Source organism: Coturnix japonica, chromosome 14, assembly GCF_001577835.2.
Source record: "Coturnix japonica isolate 7356 chromosome 14, Coturnix japonica 2.1, whole genome shotgun sequence".
Lineage (NCBI taxonomy): Eukaryota > Metazoa > Chordata > Aves > Galliformes > Phasianidae > Coturnix > Coturnix japonica.
This window is the reverse complement of record NC_029529.1, coordinates 786356-804867: the sequence shown is the minus strand read 5'-3', so window position 1 is coordinate 804867 and position 18512 is coordinate 786356. Positions and strand designations below refer to the sequence as shown.

General features: G+C 42.1%; 1 protein-coding gene and 1 non-coding gene across 8 annotated transcripts in view; both read right to left on the bottom strand.

The window, feature by feature from the left end:
- Window positions 1–4461: 4461 nt before the first annotated feature.
- On the bottom strand, window positions 4462–4533 carry TRNAT-CGU. The gene has a single exon. It is a non-coding gene; the product is annotated as a tRNA-Thr (tRNA).
- Window positions 4534–10893: 6360 nt separating this feature from the next.
- Window positions 10894–18512, bottom strand: part of MRTFB (myocardin related transcription factor B) — a 69324-nt gene continuing 61705 nt past the window's right edge. For 4 of the 7 annotated variants that reach the window (XM_015876464.1, XM_015876466.1, XM_015876469.1 and 1 more), the window contains 2 exons: window positions 17468–17528; window positions 10903–15475 (listed from right to left, as the gene is read on the bottom strand). In XM_015876464.1, coding sequence (XP_015731950.1) covers window positions 14937–15475; window positions 17468–17528 — 600 coding nt within the window. In that variant the 3' untranslated portion in view covers window positions 10903–14936. Of the gene's footprint in view, window positions 15476–17467; window positions 17529–18512 lie in introns of all 7 variants that reach the window. The other 3 variants (XM_032447733.1, XM_015876467.2, XM_015876468.2) reach the window with 1 other exon arrangement.

Below are 18512 nucleotides of genomic sequence, written 5' to 3'. Positions count from 1 at the left end.
AATATGAGTAATTTGGCACAATATCAATTTGCATCAACATGCAGATCCTGTATATCATCACTTGATATGCCCTATGCCTACACCTTATTTTTTAACACTGCACTGCTGTGTAACTCAACTGCCTTGCCAGGCTTGTCTGAAATGCTCATATGGATGCAGTTTGAGTAGGTCCGTGCTGGAAGTGCCCCTGACTGCAGGCTCAGTGCTACAGCCACATCCAGGTGTCAGTCTGTAACTCTGCAAATAATCAGCTGCTCCACATCTCCACAGCTACCCTTACAGCCACTGACAGTGTGCCCCTGGATCCTGTGTGCTGCACATATCGGCCACCTCTCTCACACTGTATCATTCATAGAGTCCTTCATTCTGTCTTAAACATACGTGCATTGCAGTTGGAGCCACAATAAAGCTCAGCTTATCCACTAAGAGCTTTTGAACACTTGTTAGAATTTTGTTAAGAAATAAAACTACATCACCTACAGGTACAAATCATGCTTAGGTCCTTTAGGCTGCCAATATAGAAATGTACGCAGTAGTGCAGACTTGAATAGCCTTACCAAGCTCGGACTTATTCATCAAAGTATACAACTTCTATCAGTACACAGATCAGTCATCTTCACATGGATTTGAAGATACAGTCCATGCACACACACACACACACACACACACTGGGCACGTGCTGAAGAACCAGGCTGTCTGGAGAGGGAGAGATGTGAAACTGACACAGTTTGTCAGCAAAGGAACCATGGAGGGGACAACACAAACGTTCCTTATGGCAGGTTAGACCATTTTCTAAGGGTTTAAGCTGTCTCCCTTTGCTAGAAATGACTCTCTTTTTCTCCCAGGCCTCTTATGCCAAACAACTGCTCTTTGAAACATCGCTTTTTCTTCATCTTTCGCTAGGTTTTTATGCAGGAAAAAAAAAAAAAAAAAAAAAGAAACAGAGACCTTTTATAAACTACAACAGGGGCCAGACAACTGTTTAATGTTTAGTTTGGGGGGATGCTAGTGTTATCTGTCCACCTTTTGTGCTGAAGATGACATTAAAGTTAAAATATTATGGCATATTTAAGTGTGCAGTAGCCCATTACTGAGTGCAGCAGTAGCTCAGTGCTAAGTTTAGTGTCCACTGTAAGACCAGAACACATTGGTTTCTTTTGCAGAAAAAAGTGACAACCAAAAGCGGGACTTTGTGGGCCAGTTGGATAAAACATAAGCTCATCTTGCCCCCAAAACCCCGACTCTGGAACCACAGCCTTGAGACTCAATTTGTATGTCAGGTATCTTTGTAAGAAATGCCCAATTGAGAGAATCAATCCTTATAAGTAGCTAAACTGGGAACTGATAAAGGAGACTTGTATCAAGCCACAATACACGCTCAGCTTTCTGGACGGCAGGAATTGCTAACAGATACCATGAGGTCTTAGTCACACGTCAGGATTAGTTTGTTTAACTAAGCAGCTTCTGTAAGCGCCCATAAAGTCACGCTGGACTCACCCAGAGCAGCAGATTTACCAGATCCAAAGTGTCTATTCATATCTTTCCAAAGGATCGTCTCGTTTATCTGTTCTGTATCGCAAACTAAAGCCGAACCACTGCAGGAGGTGCCCGCCGTGCCTCCTGCTGGGTCACAGCACCGCCCTCCACAAGAGGCTTCACCCGGACCCCAGTTCCCCGCTGTTAGCGGCAGCTCGAGCGCTCCGCTGTGTCTGCCCCTCATTGCCCTCAGCACTGCTTTCCTCCGCAGCTTCTTTAAGGGACGAGAGCTCTGCACACTAAGGAAACATATTTTCTAAATCCTCCGTTTATAATTCCTACAGAAATTCTAAATAAATACCGCGTTTAAAAGCATTATAGTTTACACTTGGCAGCCGAAGTAGGTAAATGTTGTCAGTTATGTTAAAGAAACTAATTACTGTGCTCAAAAATCCACTACTACGTTCGTGCTACTTTTGGAAAGCCAAATCTGGAGCCAAGGAACGCTGCCGGACTGTGTGCTCAGCGAACGCATCTCGAAAGAAAAGCGCGGAGTAGATCGCGGACATTCCGACTGAGCGGTTCGGGTGAACGCGGGCCTGCAGCAACGGCGATGGACGGGCTCGTTTCTCCCCGCGATGCGGAGCTTTTCTGAGGGCCGCCGCAGACAGCGGCTCCCCCGCACGCCGTACAGCCGCCGCACGCCGCGATGGCCGCCCGGCGCCGGGCGCACACCTGTAGCTCCCGCGGGGCCGGCGCGGCCGCAGCCCTTCGGCGCCGCATCACATCGCACCGCATCGCACCGCATCGCATCGCACCGCAGCGCCCCGCGGCCTCCCGCCCGCCGGCTGCCCCTACGCGGCCTGCGGCACGTTGGGCACGGGGCTGCGGGGAGCGGCGCCGGAGGGGAAGGGAGAGACGGAGGCGGCCGGGGGTGCGGAGCGGAACGGCCCCACTCCGCCGCGGGGCGCGGCTCACGGCGCTGCGGGCGCGACTCACCGCGTGCCGGTGCCCGGTGGCGCTCCGGGGCGGAACGGGGATCCCCCGGCAGCTTCGCGGTCCGGACAGCGGCGGCCCGCGGTTCTCTTGCGCTGGCTCCTTCCAGCGGCAAAATCCCGACTCGTGACATAGAAGGAGCTCCTTGCCGGGCGCCCACAAACATTTCTTCATCACGGTCACGCCACGAGCCAAACAAGAGGCCACAATGGGGGGGGGGGGTGCGGGGGGAGCGGAGGAAAAAGATCCAGGTTTCTTTCTGTTTTCTCTTTTTTTTCCCCTTCCCGTTTCCGTCCGCTCCTTTTCCTTTGTAAAGAACGAAGTGCAGGAGGGGAAATAAGAAAAACGCCGGCTCCGGGAGATGAGAGGAGCGGCCGCACTGCAGAACGCCACAAAGGCTGCGCTCCTTCCCGCACCGCTGCCACAAAGGCTGCGCCGCCCCGCACCGCCCTCCCGCACCCGCCGGGACCGCGACCGTCTGAAAACCGCTTGTTTGGTGTTTTATTTTCTTAGAAACTGCTTCGAAATACACAAACGGGAAGCGGCGTTCCTAGAAATTCGGGAGGCGGCAGGAAGGGCCGGTCTGTGAAATTCAGCCTGGTTTCCTGCAGAGGGCTCCAGCACGGGAGAAAGAAAATCAAGTGAGCAATAAAGCGCCGCTCGCGCTGCTTCGATCCGATAACGGATCAAAAAGGAAGAACGGTAAAACACGTAACTCACGTTTCTCCGATAACATCTCGGAGCTTTACAGGAGCAGGAGCTAATGAGTGACCCCTGCACGCATTTCCACCCGCGTTTATGGGCGCCTGGAGCCCGTATTGACTTTCGCGTATCAGCCGCGCGCAGCGATCGAAGGGCCGGGGCCGGTGGGCAGAAACGGGCTCGGCAGAAACGGGCTCGGCAGAAACGGGCTCGGCAGAAACGGGCTCGGCAGAAATGGGCTCGGCAGAAACGGGCTCGGCAGAAACGCTCAGCGCCGCTCTCCCGTCCGGCCGCGCTGCCGTCAATCATTCACGCCGTGGCTGCGCGGAACTCGTGCGGACGGAACGTCCCGTGTCGGCTTTTGCCGAGGGGAGATAAGCGGCTCCGCTGCTGCGCTTGACTCACATCGTGGCGGTCATCGAAAAGCCGGGCCTCTCATAGGAAGCAGAAGCGTAATTAACGCTTGCAAAGAGCGAACGTGCCGCTACGCGCTACCAGTTCTGCAAAGATCCCAGCGCTTTTCTAACAAAGCATCGTTTAGCCACGAGTGGCGAACGCCGCTACAGAAAACACGACAGCTGGTGTCTGTGCCGGGGGGACGGGTCTCAGCTCGTGGCAGGTGAACTGAACTCCCGGAATGAGATTCGCCTCAGACACACGAACTCCTCGTCGTTCCGTCAGAGACGGGCAGAGCGTCCAAACGCAGTAAGAGCTCCGGGCTCTCCGGCTGAGTTTCATATTTGACAAAGTAATTTAATGAAACCCGTTACGGACACGCGCTGTTCCGCGTGGGATCGGCACAGTCCGAGCGTTGGTCCCGCGTGCTCCTCCGTCCGGTCCGATCGTCGTCCTGACCGTAAAGAAACAAAAGCCAAAGTCCAACTGAACGTTTGCTGCCCGTCTTTAGGCCAAAATGCAGCTGGGACAGCGGCGGAGTCCGCAGAGCGGGTCGGACCCGCCCCTTCCCACATCCCTCTCCTGTTCCGCGGCGCGTTAATCCGCACGGCGGCGGCGCAGCTCTGACCCCGGGCGGCAGCGCAGCGGAATCGACGGGGACGAACGTCGAAGAGAACGGAGCGCAGCGCAGCGGGACGGCAGCCCGGCAGAACCGCCGTGCGGGTTGCGAACCGACCTCCCGCAGCACCCGGACTGACCGGCACGGCCGCCGCGGAAGGTTCCGTTCGTCCCATTTTGCTGGCGGTTCCGTCCGTCCTATCGCGGTGTCTCCGCGCTGCCGCCGTCCTCTAAAAAAGGAACCGCAACAAACTCTCCGGCGCAGAGCCGCCGAGGCACGGACGGGGTTCGAACCCGTGATCTTCGGTTTACGAGACCGACGCCTTACCACTTGGCCACCGCGCCTGCCTCCCCGGCTCCGCCCGCCGCCATTCTATCGCTGCCGCCCCTCCCGCCGCTCCGCAGCCCCCGCCGTGCGCGCGCCTCAGCACCTGCGGCCGTCGGGAGCGCGCCCGATGCTCCCTCCGGCGGCGCCGTCCCGCCTTTGCGCGGCCCCGCGTGTTCGGAGCGGTAATTAATTGGAGCGGCCTGAAGTAATTGCAGCGGCCTTCCCTGGGACGGGCGGAGGAAGAGGAAGCGCGGTCCGCTGATTGGATGGTGACCCGATGCGGCCGTGAGCAGTGCCCTTCTGGGCCGTTCTTTGTGCTGCAGCCTTAAGGAAGATTCGTGCCCAGATGTGTGAACAAAGGCCGGTTTGCTGATCGATGTGTGTCAGCGTCCCCGCCATTGCTCTGCACGCCCTATTCCAGCACACAGAGCAGTCGGGATGAGCTTCACCTGCAGCAGGGGGTGTCTGAATGGATGGACCTCCTGTGTGCAGCCCCTGCTGCCCGCGGTGCTGCCCGGGGTCTGCTGCCCCAGCGCTGCCTCCTGCCCTTCTTCCATCCCCTGAGGGTGATACTGACGGGCTGGGCAGCCCCAGCTGCAGTTCATCTGCCGGCCTGTTTGCTGCTTCCAGCCCCAAGCGGCACCTCCAGAGCTCCTGTCCCGATAGTGCTGTGGCTGCAGCAGCCCTTTGTCACTGTGAAGCAGAATTCTCCAAGCGCTGGTGAATTACCACTTATAAAGAACATGAGCTGGGATTAGACTGTCGTGAGGCAGGTTAGTTGTACCCTACTGGTGATTCATTGTTGTGCTAGTAATTCTACTCAGCCCTTGTGCTTGCTACTTCTGCTGACTGTACAATCAATAGGTGTACAGAGGTTAGACTTATACAGATGTTTGGTTAAGTAAGACTATTGTGATGGAAGATAATTAATAATAAACAAAAATGTTCACCAGTGTTGAAGGTTCACAGTGAAGCTCCACAAAGGAACAATCTCCAGAAGGACTAACCTGTGGTGGTGAGCCCTTAAATGAGATCTGGGAGAGGTGGAGCCAAGCTCCACCCCTTCTGGTCACTCAGCTGAATTGCCTTCACCTGTGCTCCCACGGCTGACTCATTGCTTGCCTCAGGTGGTCAATCAGAGGTCCAGGCCATGATCAACAGTTCCCACACACTGGCATATTAGAAATTTTTCTTTTATGTACTGTATTTGCTGGTTGCAACCTGTCATCGCAGTTCCTGAGCAGCTTCCATCTGTGTTTGATTGGTGTTTTCCTAATTTTGCGAGCCAAGATGTAATAATCTCATGGCAGGAAGAAGCCAAGAGGAGTATTTGAACGGTAGCTGGAATTCACGTATGTTATTTCACTTCAAATACACTGCATTTTTGAAAATTTATTCAGATGGCATCAGAGATAGTATTTAACTGTAAAGCAAATTCTAATGCTGAAATTCTTCTGTAAACATATAGGGAAATGGGATGTTCAAGATGAAATCATAAAGAGCTTCTGAGTAAATTAAGAAGAAATACTTGCTTGGGTTTAAAGACTGTTCTTGCTTTCTTTCCTTTAGATGGTTTCTTTAGAGCTGGCCAAGCTGGTAGAGCTTCCAAAACCCCAGGCATGTCTCATGCTGTTGCTGCATTTTTACCTGGGATGAAAAGCTAGATGAGCTGGTCAGAAATCTGGTGAACAGAGGCGAAGCAGGAGTTGAGCCTGTGATGTTAAGTGTGTGTGGTTAACCTGGATCCCAAATGTTATTCTGGGACCCCTCAGATGTGGACAGCCTTTCAGTGGCAGCATGATGTACAGACAGGGATAGATTTCACCTCTTGTTCCACTCTAGAATGAGTGACAGCATTGCTGAGGGCATCCTGGCAATTATGAAAGGAGTCACTGCGAGATACAGGCCATGGATTTCTTACCTTTGAATGGCAATTCCTTGACCCAAACAAGGTTGTAAGCAACCTAGCGAGATCTCTGTATTAGTAGACAGTTCTTGGAATCAGAACACTGATGTAGCACTCCTGTGTCCATGCTTCACCTCCTGGGTTCTGTGGGCACTTCATTCTCTTTGGTAGGGGACTGTGAAAAGGACATTCTAGAGATGTTATCAGAATTACCTTAAAGGGGCTTTGCCGAGATACACACATTCACATCAGGGATTAATGCGGAGGACTTGTATGTGCTTCAGGTCTGCCAGATGAGATTTCTGATTCCTCAGTTCTGCTGCTGTATTATATGACTGCTGTCTGATTCACTTTTTTTGTTTGTTTTAAGAGAATTTTTGATGTTTCAGTTTACAGCTACAAGGAATTAAGGTGAAATTACTTGGCGAAGGATGAGTTTTTGGCTACTTATTACAGTCTTTGTTGTCGGTTATCTTGAACTATCAATGATATTTTTAGAGACTATTCTGATTAATTTTGGAAGGCTTCTCCTGGAAATGGTTTCTGGTCATGTTTGTGTGGTAACTTATATTTGGAAGGGTTTTTCTCAATATGCTGCTGTAGCATTTCTAAAGATTTTGATATAGAATCTCTTCAGTGATCTCTTCAGTAATTATCCATTTTTTCCTTAATTGTGGCTATCCTGATAGAACAGTAAAAAAACTCCTGAATTGCTTTCTAGTTTTAAGAGTTTGTTTTATAGTGGTCCTTACCCTTGAGCTCTTTCTGAAAGCCCTCATCCTTTATCCTGAATCTTCATTATGTGATGTGCCTTTCTGCCACAAACTGCTTTGAAACACTACCTGAATTTACTAAAGGAAAGTCTTCTGGACTCTGGCACTGAAATGATAATGTCAGGGATTTGCCAAAAGGAGAAAATTGGTGTTTTTTTTGGTTTTTTTTTTTCATTCTTAAGTGTCACTCTTATGAGCTGATGGTGGTGTTGCTTTAGGAGAGGTCTTCGTTGTGTTTTAATCTTAAGGAATAGGCCTTTCTAAAATCCCAACTCTTGATGAGATATGAGTAACATCTTTATATGGAATTTCTGTAATTGTGTAACTGTGTTTGTAAAGACACACTGTGGGGTTGCTGGTACAGCTGTCAGTCAGTGGTGCTGAAACTTTGTCCTGGCTTTATAAGAGAACATTCACTTTTCACTTCTAATCAACACAGATTTCTTGGAGGGACTCAGAATTGATGCAGTGCTATGGCAGAACGGAACAGCAGTCCTTGTTCTGCAGAGGAGACTAGAGACTCATAAGTAATTTATAGATTAGTGCAGGAAAAAGAAACAACCCACTTCAAACACTTTAGGTGTTTGTTTGGTGTTCCTCTAGTTTGTTTCTTTGACTCTCTTTTAGTAAGTTCTTAGTGAGGCTGCAGAGTGCACTGCAGGGAAACATGAAGGACTTTTCTGCTATCAAGAAGTCTGACTTGAGATAGTACAAATGTTCTAAGAAATCCAACATTCCTTAGCAACATTTGTGTAATACACAATCAGTTAATCGTCAGGAGTAGATAGCATTTATAAAGTTGCATGTGCAATGATAGATACTTTTAGAGCATGGTTAACGTGTAGAGCTTTTATTGAAAACCAGGGTTTATTGCTAGTAGCAAAGTTCATTTAGCATCATCTTACACCTTATCCACCCTTGCCTTGGTGTTTACTCCATAATGTTAACATGAATGCAGCTTAGGAGTGTAGAGAAAGGCGATGGCAGAGAACCAGTTCTGAATTACCCAAAGAAGGCTTCTGGTCACTATCCAGCTAAATAAAGATTTGCTTACCCATCCCAAGGATCAGGGCTCACCAAATACTCCAAAAGGAGGGATCTCCAGGTAGAGAGCCTTCCCTTGTGGCAGCCAGCAAAACAGTCAGGGTAGGAAGGGCTGCAACCAGGTTTTGGAATTGCTGCCACCTGTGCTACCCGGGCTGGCTGTGTCCCTGCACCAGGTGCTCAGTCAGTGCTTCAAAGCACGACTCAGCAATTCCCATGTGGAGGAGTATATGTTTATTTTGTAGCTCTTTGTGAAATTATTAAAACACAGAATTGCAAGTTGGGACCCAGTGAGAGATTTATCTCTACACTATGATAAAAAATTCTGTAATGTACGAATGCACAGTGAAGAAATGCTGCGCTGGTTTTCCACTGTTTGTGCTGGCATCTGAAGGTAAGTTTATGGCACATATAGCCTACAAACTTTTAGAATGGATTAACTTCATACAGAAAAGCTATTTCAGGAAATTTACAGGGCATATTGTTCAGTTTTATGGGTATTTAAATAATAATTTGGTTTTGTAATACTTTTCCACATTCTAAGGTCATCAGCATTGCACAGACTTTGATGAGGAAAGGGTTGGTATAGAGATTGCTGTGATACTTTCTTATATTGAGGCAAATACTTCAATGAAGCAGCTTCATGACAGAAAGAATCTTGTGCATACTGAACAGCTCATGGTTCTTTCACCTGAAGAAATGCATGTAGGTGTTTGCTCCAAAACAAGCTGAGCAGAATACAAAATGTGAATATGAAATCCAACAATCCAGCACATCTTGAAAACCTCAAAGAACTTAAGAAAATCATGAATAAATAGGATAGACTTGTTCTTTGAACTTGCTTGTTTTTCAGTGAACCAGGAGGCAGAAGAGTTTTGGGGTATGGTAAACCTAAGCAGCTGCACATAATGAAAAAAGGTCTGTAGGGTTCATGAGCTATATAAAGGGTAATTGTTTACAATTGTTTTAATTTTTATGAAGCCACTCTGTTTCGATTACAGTGAAGAGCATCACATGTTCCTTGTGTGTGTTTTACACAGATTAGAAATCCTGCAATACCTTCAGCTTTTCTCTTCATGACAGAAGTACCTCGCTGAAGGTAAGGGAAAATGCTGCATCGTGCTTTTGTTCTGACTGAGTAGCCCAGTGTCTCTATACATCAGAGTATCTATGTCAGGGTTCTTAGTTTACGTTTTATTGAAAGAATAAAAGCAAAGGGATTAAACTAACAAAACCCAGTAAACCTAAACATTGGGAGTTCGGGAGTTCTTCATTGTTAGAGATGTTCTCTCTGATTCTGAAGAAAAACCATCATTTTTTTGGAGTTTGTCTAAGTCCTTGTATCTTTCTCATTCCCTTTTGTACTTGTAAACACTGCCCAAACATTTCTGACTCACACGATCACAGTATCACACAGTATCACAGTCTCATGCGGGTTGGAAGGGACCTTAGAGATCATCGAGTCCAACCCCTGGGATTCGAGCATCCTGTGTAGCAGAGCGGCACTTCTACGATACACAATTTAAAATTGTTATTTGAGGCATTTCTCATATTAATAAGTAAAACCAGGCAACTTAACCATTTTCCTTTTTTTTTTTTTTTTTTTTATTTGAGACACTTAGCAAAAATGCTGAAATATCAAACATTTCCTCAGTAGCTACAATATTGCCACTATGTACAAANTTTTTTTTTTTTTTTTGAAACACTTATAGTCAGACCAAAAATAAATAAATAAATAAATTTATAGTGATGTTTTAATTTTGTAACTCTAGTTTTGCTGAGCCTCACCACTCTTACTGTAAAAAACTTCTTCCTTACATCCAATCCAAATCTCCTCTCCTTTAGTTTGAAACCATTTTCCTTTTTTTTTTTTTTTTTTTTTATTTGAGACACTTAGCAAAAATGCTGAAATATCAAACATTTCCTCAGTAGCTACAATATTGCCACTATGTACAAAATATCTGACAAATGTACTACACATATAAAAATACAGTATGCATTACATATATACAATACAATGTGCAAAACATATGGCATTCAAACATATGGAATTGATTTTAGGGGTGCAAACAACAAATACAAAGGCATCATGGTTTCTTATAGAAAGGCAAAACATAAACCACGCCCTGATTGCCATAATTTGCATTTAGTAAAGTAGTGCTTAACTGAAGAGGGCCCCGGGAAGAGGTAATATCTTCTTCTTTTCACAAAATGAGATGCTAAGACATAATTATGACTGTGAAAATAAGAAGAGAATCACCTCCTGGGGTTAGCGTCATTTCTACTGCAAGCAGTACTGTGGAAAAAAATCTACCTGGCAAAAAGCCTGTGCTATTACTGAATACAAATGTCTCTAACAACAAAAACAATTCTGTACTCTTAAACATCAAAATCTGCTTTGAAAATATCTACATCCTTAATTTTATAAAAGTACATGTAATACTTTTGGGGATTCACTTTCCTATGCTTCAAAATACAAAGTGCCTTCTTTGGCAATAGAAATGGCAATGCTTTGGTTCCTATTTAAATTCTTATATCACTATAATTTATTTTAGGCTGTTTTTAAATCTCTGAACTGTACTTCTTATAAAAATAGTGTGATTGTATAGTTGTTAACCATTCCCTGCTTTTTATTGAGATTTCACTCTCATAGCTTAAATAGCTTTTTTTTTTTTTTTTTTTGGCTAGAATTCTACATATGCATTTATGCACTTTTAACCTAAAAGTCTATGTATTTAGACACTACAGAATGACATAGGTGTTGCTTCTTTTGCATTTTATTCATCACAATTGAAGGAATATTTGAAATTATTTCAGCTTCAGTTTTTAATGGATGTTCTTTATTGGCCACATATATACTACATGCAACTCAATTCCACATCTCTCTCAAATGGAAACTTCTATTACAACCTAGGAATCATCAGAAAGCAATTTAATAGGCCACAATAAAAAGAGATTTAACAAAACATTTAGTAGGTATAGGTGGAAGAATATTTTTTCCAGTTTTAATGGAATTTGCTTTAAATTTATAATACACTGAAGATGCTATCCAAATAACTGTATACATCGGTGAGCTTTATTGTGTTTCCATTACATAATGCCTTTCCAGTTAATTATATTCTTCGACTGCATTTTCTCCGCCTTAAGAACAGTTCAGCAGCTTGTGCTTGGTTTCCAAATATGGTGCCTACACTTTTCAGGCATCAGAATGTTTGAGATTATGTAACAGAAGTTTAATATTGAAACTTCTGATCGTTTGCTTCCTTGAAGATAATTCCTGTTGGTCAACTTAGAGATGCCTTGAAAAGATATTTCAGTATTAAACAGTGATTGCTTCTAACATGGCCTCAGCTCTTTCATGGGCTGGTTTTGCAAGGCTCTCATTACTGAATTATTTATTCATATTATACTTTACATTTCTGTAAAGAACAATTGAATATACTAGTTTTATTTAATTTTTTTAAGATGCAACTGCTAAGTTTATGACAATGATTTGTAACTGTTTGTAATGTTGAATAAAATTTTGCCTGTAAACTTACTTGTCTTATGTGATACTGTATGGCACTAAAAGTGCATTAACAAATACCATTTCTGTACTACCTGAAGGATGTGACTCCTCTTGATTAATACCAGCCCTGTAAAACACACCTGAGCTCCTTCTATGTTAAGAATTGTAAACACCAACTTTTGAATTTCACACTGATAAAATGATATTCTTAATTACTTCGTAAGAATTTAGTAACAGCAGATTCAATAGGATGTGTTCTGTTAGCATACTGCAGTCACTGTATGGCAAATTTAGTGCCACTGCTTCCTTCTGCAACTGTTCTCCTAATGAGAAATATTCAGTACTGTACAGTCAAACTGCACAGTCGTGATTAAATTTCTAAGATGTGTTGTATCTGTGTAAGAAAAATTATAATGCAAAACATGCACACACACAAATCTAAGCAAAAGCTATTTCTGCCATAACCTCTGTATATAACTGTGGCAAATATATCACATTTCAGAACAATGGCTGTAGCAAACCATCATATATAAGGTTTTAATACATACAACCCTCAAATGTACAAAAGAAGTAATCACACATCCCCCACACCAGAATATCTGTACTTTGAAAACTAAAATGATCCCTTAACTTTTTTTTTGTTGTTTTGTTTTTTTGTTTTTGTTCCCCTCCCCCAAATCCCAAATAGACTTTTAGAGCAGAAAGCCATACTGTACTGCTAACAACACATCTCAGCAGTTTGGGTTTATTTCTGCACATAGATTCCTATGGAGTAATTAACATTCTACGCTGCCAATGCGAATAGTTTTGTAGCAAGATGATTTTGCCAGTTTCAAGCATATTTACATGCATATAAAAAATGACAGTACAATCGTTCTCGGTTAATTTATTCTCTAACAATTAATTTACTTGCCTCTTATTTAATCAGAAGGCAGGGTCAAGAAGGGGTAATTGTAATTGTAACTACACGTATGTGGTACAGTACATGACGTACCACACACTACGCTGACGGTACTGTAGGACTACATAAATTCCATTCAACGTTGTTCCTATCAGACCAAGAGTCTTTAATTCTTGTTCCAGTAACAGCTGAGGGCACTTTGAATCTCAGAGTATTACCTCCCAAGATAATACAATGAAAAGGAATGCAAAAACTGAATGTACTCAGTGTTATTGAAGAGTCAGAGATCATCAAAATTTAAGGCAAACAGTCCACACATGACATTGTACTCAAGTACAGTAGGCACAGCAAGAAAGAATAAAGAATTATGTCTTTCAGCTTCTGTTGTGAAAATATTGGTAGATTGTTCTTCTGTTCTTGGTTTCAGAGTAAGTAAACCCTGACCTGTAAAACTACTGAAAATAGATGATGATTTAAAGTGCTGACAGCTGATATGATGCCAGTTTAAACCCCAAATCTGTAATATAATCCAGTATTTCACCTGAAGCCAATGGAATATCTGGAGATGCGGAATTTACAAATAATTCTACAACATTTCATGACAAGAGTATTTGGTTTGATATTAACATGATTATTTCTTTTAATTTTTAAACATGATTGAGGTTGCTAAGTGGTTAGTAAGTACTTTGTGTTTTGCTACTTAAGCTTCATACCATTTTTAACTTAGTTTCAACGAATTTTGTTTTTGAAGGTTGGTGGAGGAAGGAGTTCTAAAATAAGATCAGTTTTCAGACTAGGAAACATCACCTTTTCACTGCTCAAGAAAGAGCAGTCTTAATTTAGAAACACACTAATATGGAAAAATTCCAATTTTATCAGCCTGCCTCATCCGTAAAAACATTTAACAGCTATCATGGGAAACACCACTGCAGAATTTCCAGGTATTTTACTTAATGCTATAGCATTGTTTTGTTTGCTTTTCCTGACTTCACATAACAGACTCAGAAACAACAACTCATGGCTTTAAAAATTTTCATGCGCTGTATTATGCAGTAAGAGTTGGATTCTATTGTTATCTGTACGTATGAAATATACCTTCTCACCACAGAATGGTATATCCTGATCATGTGCCTTTTACAGTTTTCTGTGTGTGCTATTTAGGATTCTTACTGAGCCTGTTTACATTCCCTGATGTCGTGTAGTGGTAGACAGAGCTGTTCAAGAGATAAAAGTGTTTTTTAGGAAATGATCGATTTCCTGTCAATATTGTCCCCTGCAACTCAGCTCAATCCTACAAACACCTTTTACTAGGGGCACTGGTACTGTTCCTGCATAGATGTTTGTAGGATCATTGAGCATAACAGCATCATTTAAACTTATTTTGCTTCCTCAAAATGTTCTAAGATGCTGCGATAGTGTATTCAATGAAGTAAGAATATCCTCAATGACAAATTAAGATATTATATTCATTACGGTAATTTCTTCAGAGCACTGTTCCCCTCTGTTCACAAAAATAATCTATACAAAGTTTAAAAGAGTATACAAATAACTGTCTGATATACATTAAAACCCAGCTATTAAATCCAGAGCATTGTAATAGAAAATTCAGTGTTCTCAATATTACTTGGCCAAGCTACAGTGAATTTCTCGCAGTTACGCTTAATATCCCTTTGGATGCGGTAAAATTCTTCCCTCATGATTAAAGAATGGGGAAGTTTTAAAAGCCACAAAACCAAAATATAAAGACAACTTGAACAAATTAAGAGTCTAGATTTATGAAGCTTCACTGAACCAGCCAGTGTTTCTACTTGCCTTTGCCCTCACAATTCAATTTGAACCTGGCTCAGACTATCCACAGGAACAATGAAGTGCAGTGATATCTCAACCTCCCTCAAACATTTACTCGCTGTGTCAGTAAGGACATTTGAAATCTCTCCTGTGTTTTCTTCTCTAAGATGAACCACGCTGTATTGTTCATTTAAGCATTACAAAGTCAGAGACGTATTTTGATGCATTTCCCTCGTCGTGCTTTGAAACAGTAAGTACAATCATCCTTTCTTGACTTGTAAAGGACAGCTTTCAGAGAGCCCTGACCTGCATTAATGGTAGAAGCATGGAGTAATTCACTGTTGTAAACGTGAACATCAAAAAAGAATTACCTTCAAGCATTTGTGATTTGTTCTTACAAACATTTCTATCGTAATTTATTCTAACTGCAAATCAGAATAGTGTAATAGGATCTCTACAGTAAAAAGAGATTTCCAGGTCATTTTCTTATTGGCTTCAGCTTAATCCCAGTGCAGCTGTAGGTCTTGAGTATCTAGAAAGTCAGTGGAAAATACGCTGGGGGCAGTGGAATTGAGAGGAGTGAGTCCAGATGAAGAGCTGGGCATTGTAATGTCTAGCCATTCCATATTGTCTAAATTTGTGTCAGGAAGGTCAAGAGATAGACAAGAACTATTAGTGGTAAACTGTGGGTCAGATGTTTCCATGGGTGAATGAGAGTGATCTAAAATGCTGGAGTGATTAAGCAGATCATTCTGGAGGTCTTCAATCAAAGAAAACGACTCTCGGTCCACATTACCACTTGTCAATTGAGGAATTTCATTACCTGGTGGCAAAGTTCCATCCAAGAGGGCTTCAAGTTGGTTTTCCAGACTCATAGACAAGCTGGTTGTTGGTTCCAAGGACACAGGAGGAGGGGCCATTTGGATCTGTGGTGGTGGGCGGGATATCACTGTATTTACTGGCATTGTAGTGACGTTGGCTGTTACTGGTCTCATTTTAGAAATCGGAGATGGTTCTTCCTTTATTGGAAGGGAAATCTCTGTAATAATAATAATAAAAACAAACAACAAACCTGAATTCAGAATAGACAGTGACATTTCTTCACACTTACAACTACTCTTTTTTTGCCAACTTACTCTGAAGGTGTGCCTACAATGAACTTCAATGGAGTAAGACATACATCAGACTAAGTATGTCAGATACTCTGTGAACAACAAAGTATGTCAGGTTCCAGAGTTCTGCTTTCAATAATACTCCAGCTGATAAGAATAATTTTATCAGAATGAACAGTCTTTTAGATCTCAACTTTACCTCCAGTTTATAATTTAGAGTTTTAAAGATAAGTAGTTTTTATAGTTTTAAGTATAGTTTACAGTTTTATAAATAGTTTTATTTATATTATATATAACTCTTCTGATTAACTAAAATAATTATGGAACCAACGCATTCCCTCCCTGAGGACAGAATACCTGAACCAGTTTTCAGTTCGTCCCTGCTGACTTCAACGTCACCCTTGATGAATTACTCTTTGAGATCAATTAATACCATTAGGACAATTTTATAACCTTCTAAAATTCTAAATTTAAAATTCTAAAATTTAAAATCACTCTTCTGTCAAAAGGACCATGTAAATTAGTGACAGTAAAAGGAAACACAGCAAATAAATTCCAGAAATGCTTCTATTGAATGGAGTCCAAAGTAAGGTGTAGAACATTTCAATAATACTGACAGACCAGAACATGCAAATAAATCCCCTAAAACTGATGATGTTTCTGATGGAAAAAATAAACCTGATATTTTGCATCACTTTTCCGAGCAAAAAACATGTTTATAAGATCTGTGTAAAAGCAGCTATTAAATCAAAACTGCTGGGAAAGGAATCCTCTCAGTATTGTAAAGTACATGAATAAACGAAACATTTTTCAGTGCAGAATGTGCTTATGTAAATGTAAGAGCCCTGCATACTTATCTCCTTCTTCATGATCAGAATATGATTTTGCTTTTCTGATGACAAGCACAGACCCGTTGTTACATTCAAGATCAATTAGGTTTAATAATGTAATATTTGGAGTGAATATTTCAATAAGCACCCTCATGTTTCACGCATCCGTTGTTTCAGAAGTAGGGCTCCTCTAACTACCAATGAAATGTTCCAACAAAAGCACTGAAGACAACTGTGAATTTAGAAGGAATTGCTCACTGCACAAGTCACCTGTATTACACTATCACTATCTTCTCCATTTTCTTCAGCTGAATCTGCAATTTCTTTTATAGAAGATAAAATACCTACACGTATGAAGTATGACTAAAGTCAGTTATTTATGTTCTGATATCCACTGCTGTCAAGATAATTATAAGAAGTATAAGCAGTACAAAACACTTAATTGAATTGCTTGGCGTCAAAATGTCCCCCAGTATTGTAATGGCTTCTTAGTCTACAAAGCTTAATTATGCCTGAAAACATCTTTTTAGGCTACTTTGAATATTGGTTTAGTTATTTTACTTCCCTGATGACAGCTGTCTTACTTCAACTGACACAGAATTAATATCTCTGTCTTTAATATTTCTATGTAGCTCATACACAGCTTTCCCAACAACGTATCTTTGATCCTTAGAGCTGTTAACATGAGGTTGTATTTAATGAAATGTTAAGATCATAACATTTCAACTCTTATTCTATTTATGGTATTACTTCAATATATTATGAATTTGTGCAAGTTTTCAATTTTGGTAAAATATGCCTGTGCAAACCTAAGGTGCTCTTTTAATCATTTGAATGCTGTGTGGACTGTAGCAATGGTCTGCCTGAGATAATTTACCAGCAGAGAATTTCAACAGCTGGCTGACTGACTGCATGTGTTTTGGTAATTGCCTTCTCTAAAATGTAATTAACACAAACCTTCAGAAGTACTGGCTTCATCCAGATTTGATATTTCCTGTCCTTGGAAGAATTCTTTCAATTCTTTGATTAATATACTGTTCTTATTACCAGCTTCTATTCTATACATCACATAAACTTTTCTTGGCTTACCTCCACTCTTGATGAGAATATCAAAAAGATCATCCATCTGCTGACTGTGTGCGCTGGAAATCTGTAATACGTGAGAAAAGTGTTATTCTTGTTCATGTAGTATTAAGTTTCTAAGCTGACTGAGATACTTGCTTCTCTAAATAGTACCAACCCTATGATCAGCACTAAAATTCTTCGTATGAAATTGTGTATCTAGAAAACAGAGTTTGGAGAGACACCTATAATCTGTCCCATTGGTTTGAGACCAAAGGATTGGGAAAAAAATATGAAAAGAAAAACAGATTTCATGGAGGCTACCTAGAAGAGAGATGCAGAAAAGTGGAGATAAGGGGAATAGCTATACCTCTGCAGCAGGAAAATACTTGGAAGAGCAGCTGGACTATGAGTCTGTACCCCCTGCTTTCTCTTCACAGAGAACTTGTGAATAGTCACCATACTATATATACATATATACACACACACACACACACACATATATATATTTACTAGTTGTAGATTCATGTGTTTCTTTTTAAGAGTGGAGAGAAAGTGTTAATTAACTTTGTTTACCTGTTTCAAACACTAATCTCCTGAATGTCTGAACATTAAGCAAAAGATAAACAAGCTCCACAGACATTCAAGCTTAGCAGAGACTTGTTGGAAGGTCTCAGAACTAAAGCTGTGTTTTATAACATTGGTGAAAGCAGTTTGTCTTCAGGAAACACGGGATGTGAAAAAGGGCCTGCGGAGAGACGCTCTGCTAGCTGGCAGTGATGTGGTCACTTATCAAGCTTATTTCAATTACTACGTTAATGTTATGAAACTTGAGATGGCCCAAACCATTTAGAGCTTTGGCTTTCTTTAACAGTTGTTGAAGGAAAAACACAGCAAGCGAAACCTATATATGGAACACCTGATATGTTCAAAATATATTCTTTTTTTTTTTTTTTTTAACATTAGTTGCATATTAATGATACATTAACCACTTAGATGAGGGAAACACACAGAGAAGTCAGGGGAAGATGCGGGGGAATTATTTTACAACAAAGTCCCTATGTTTACAGAA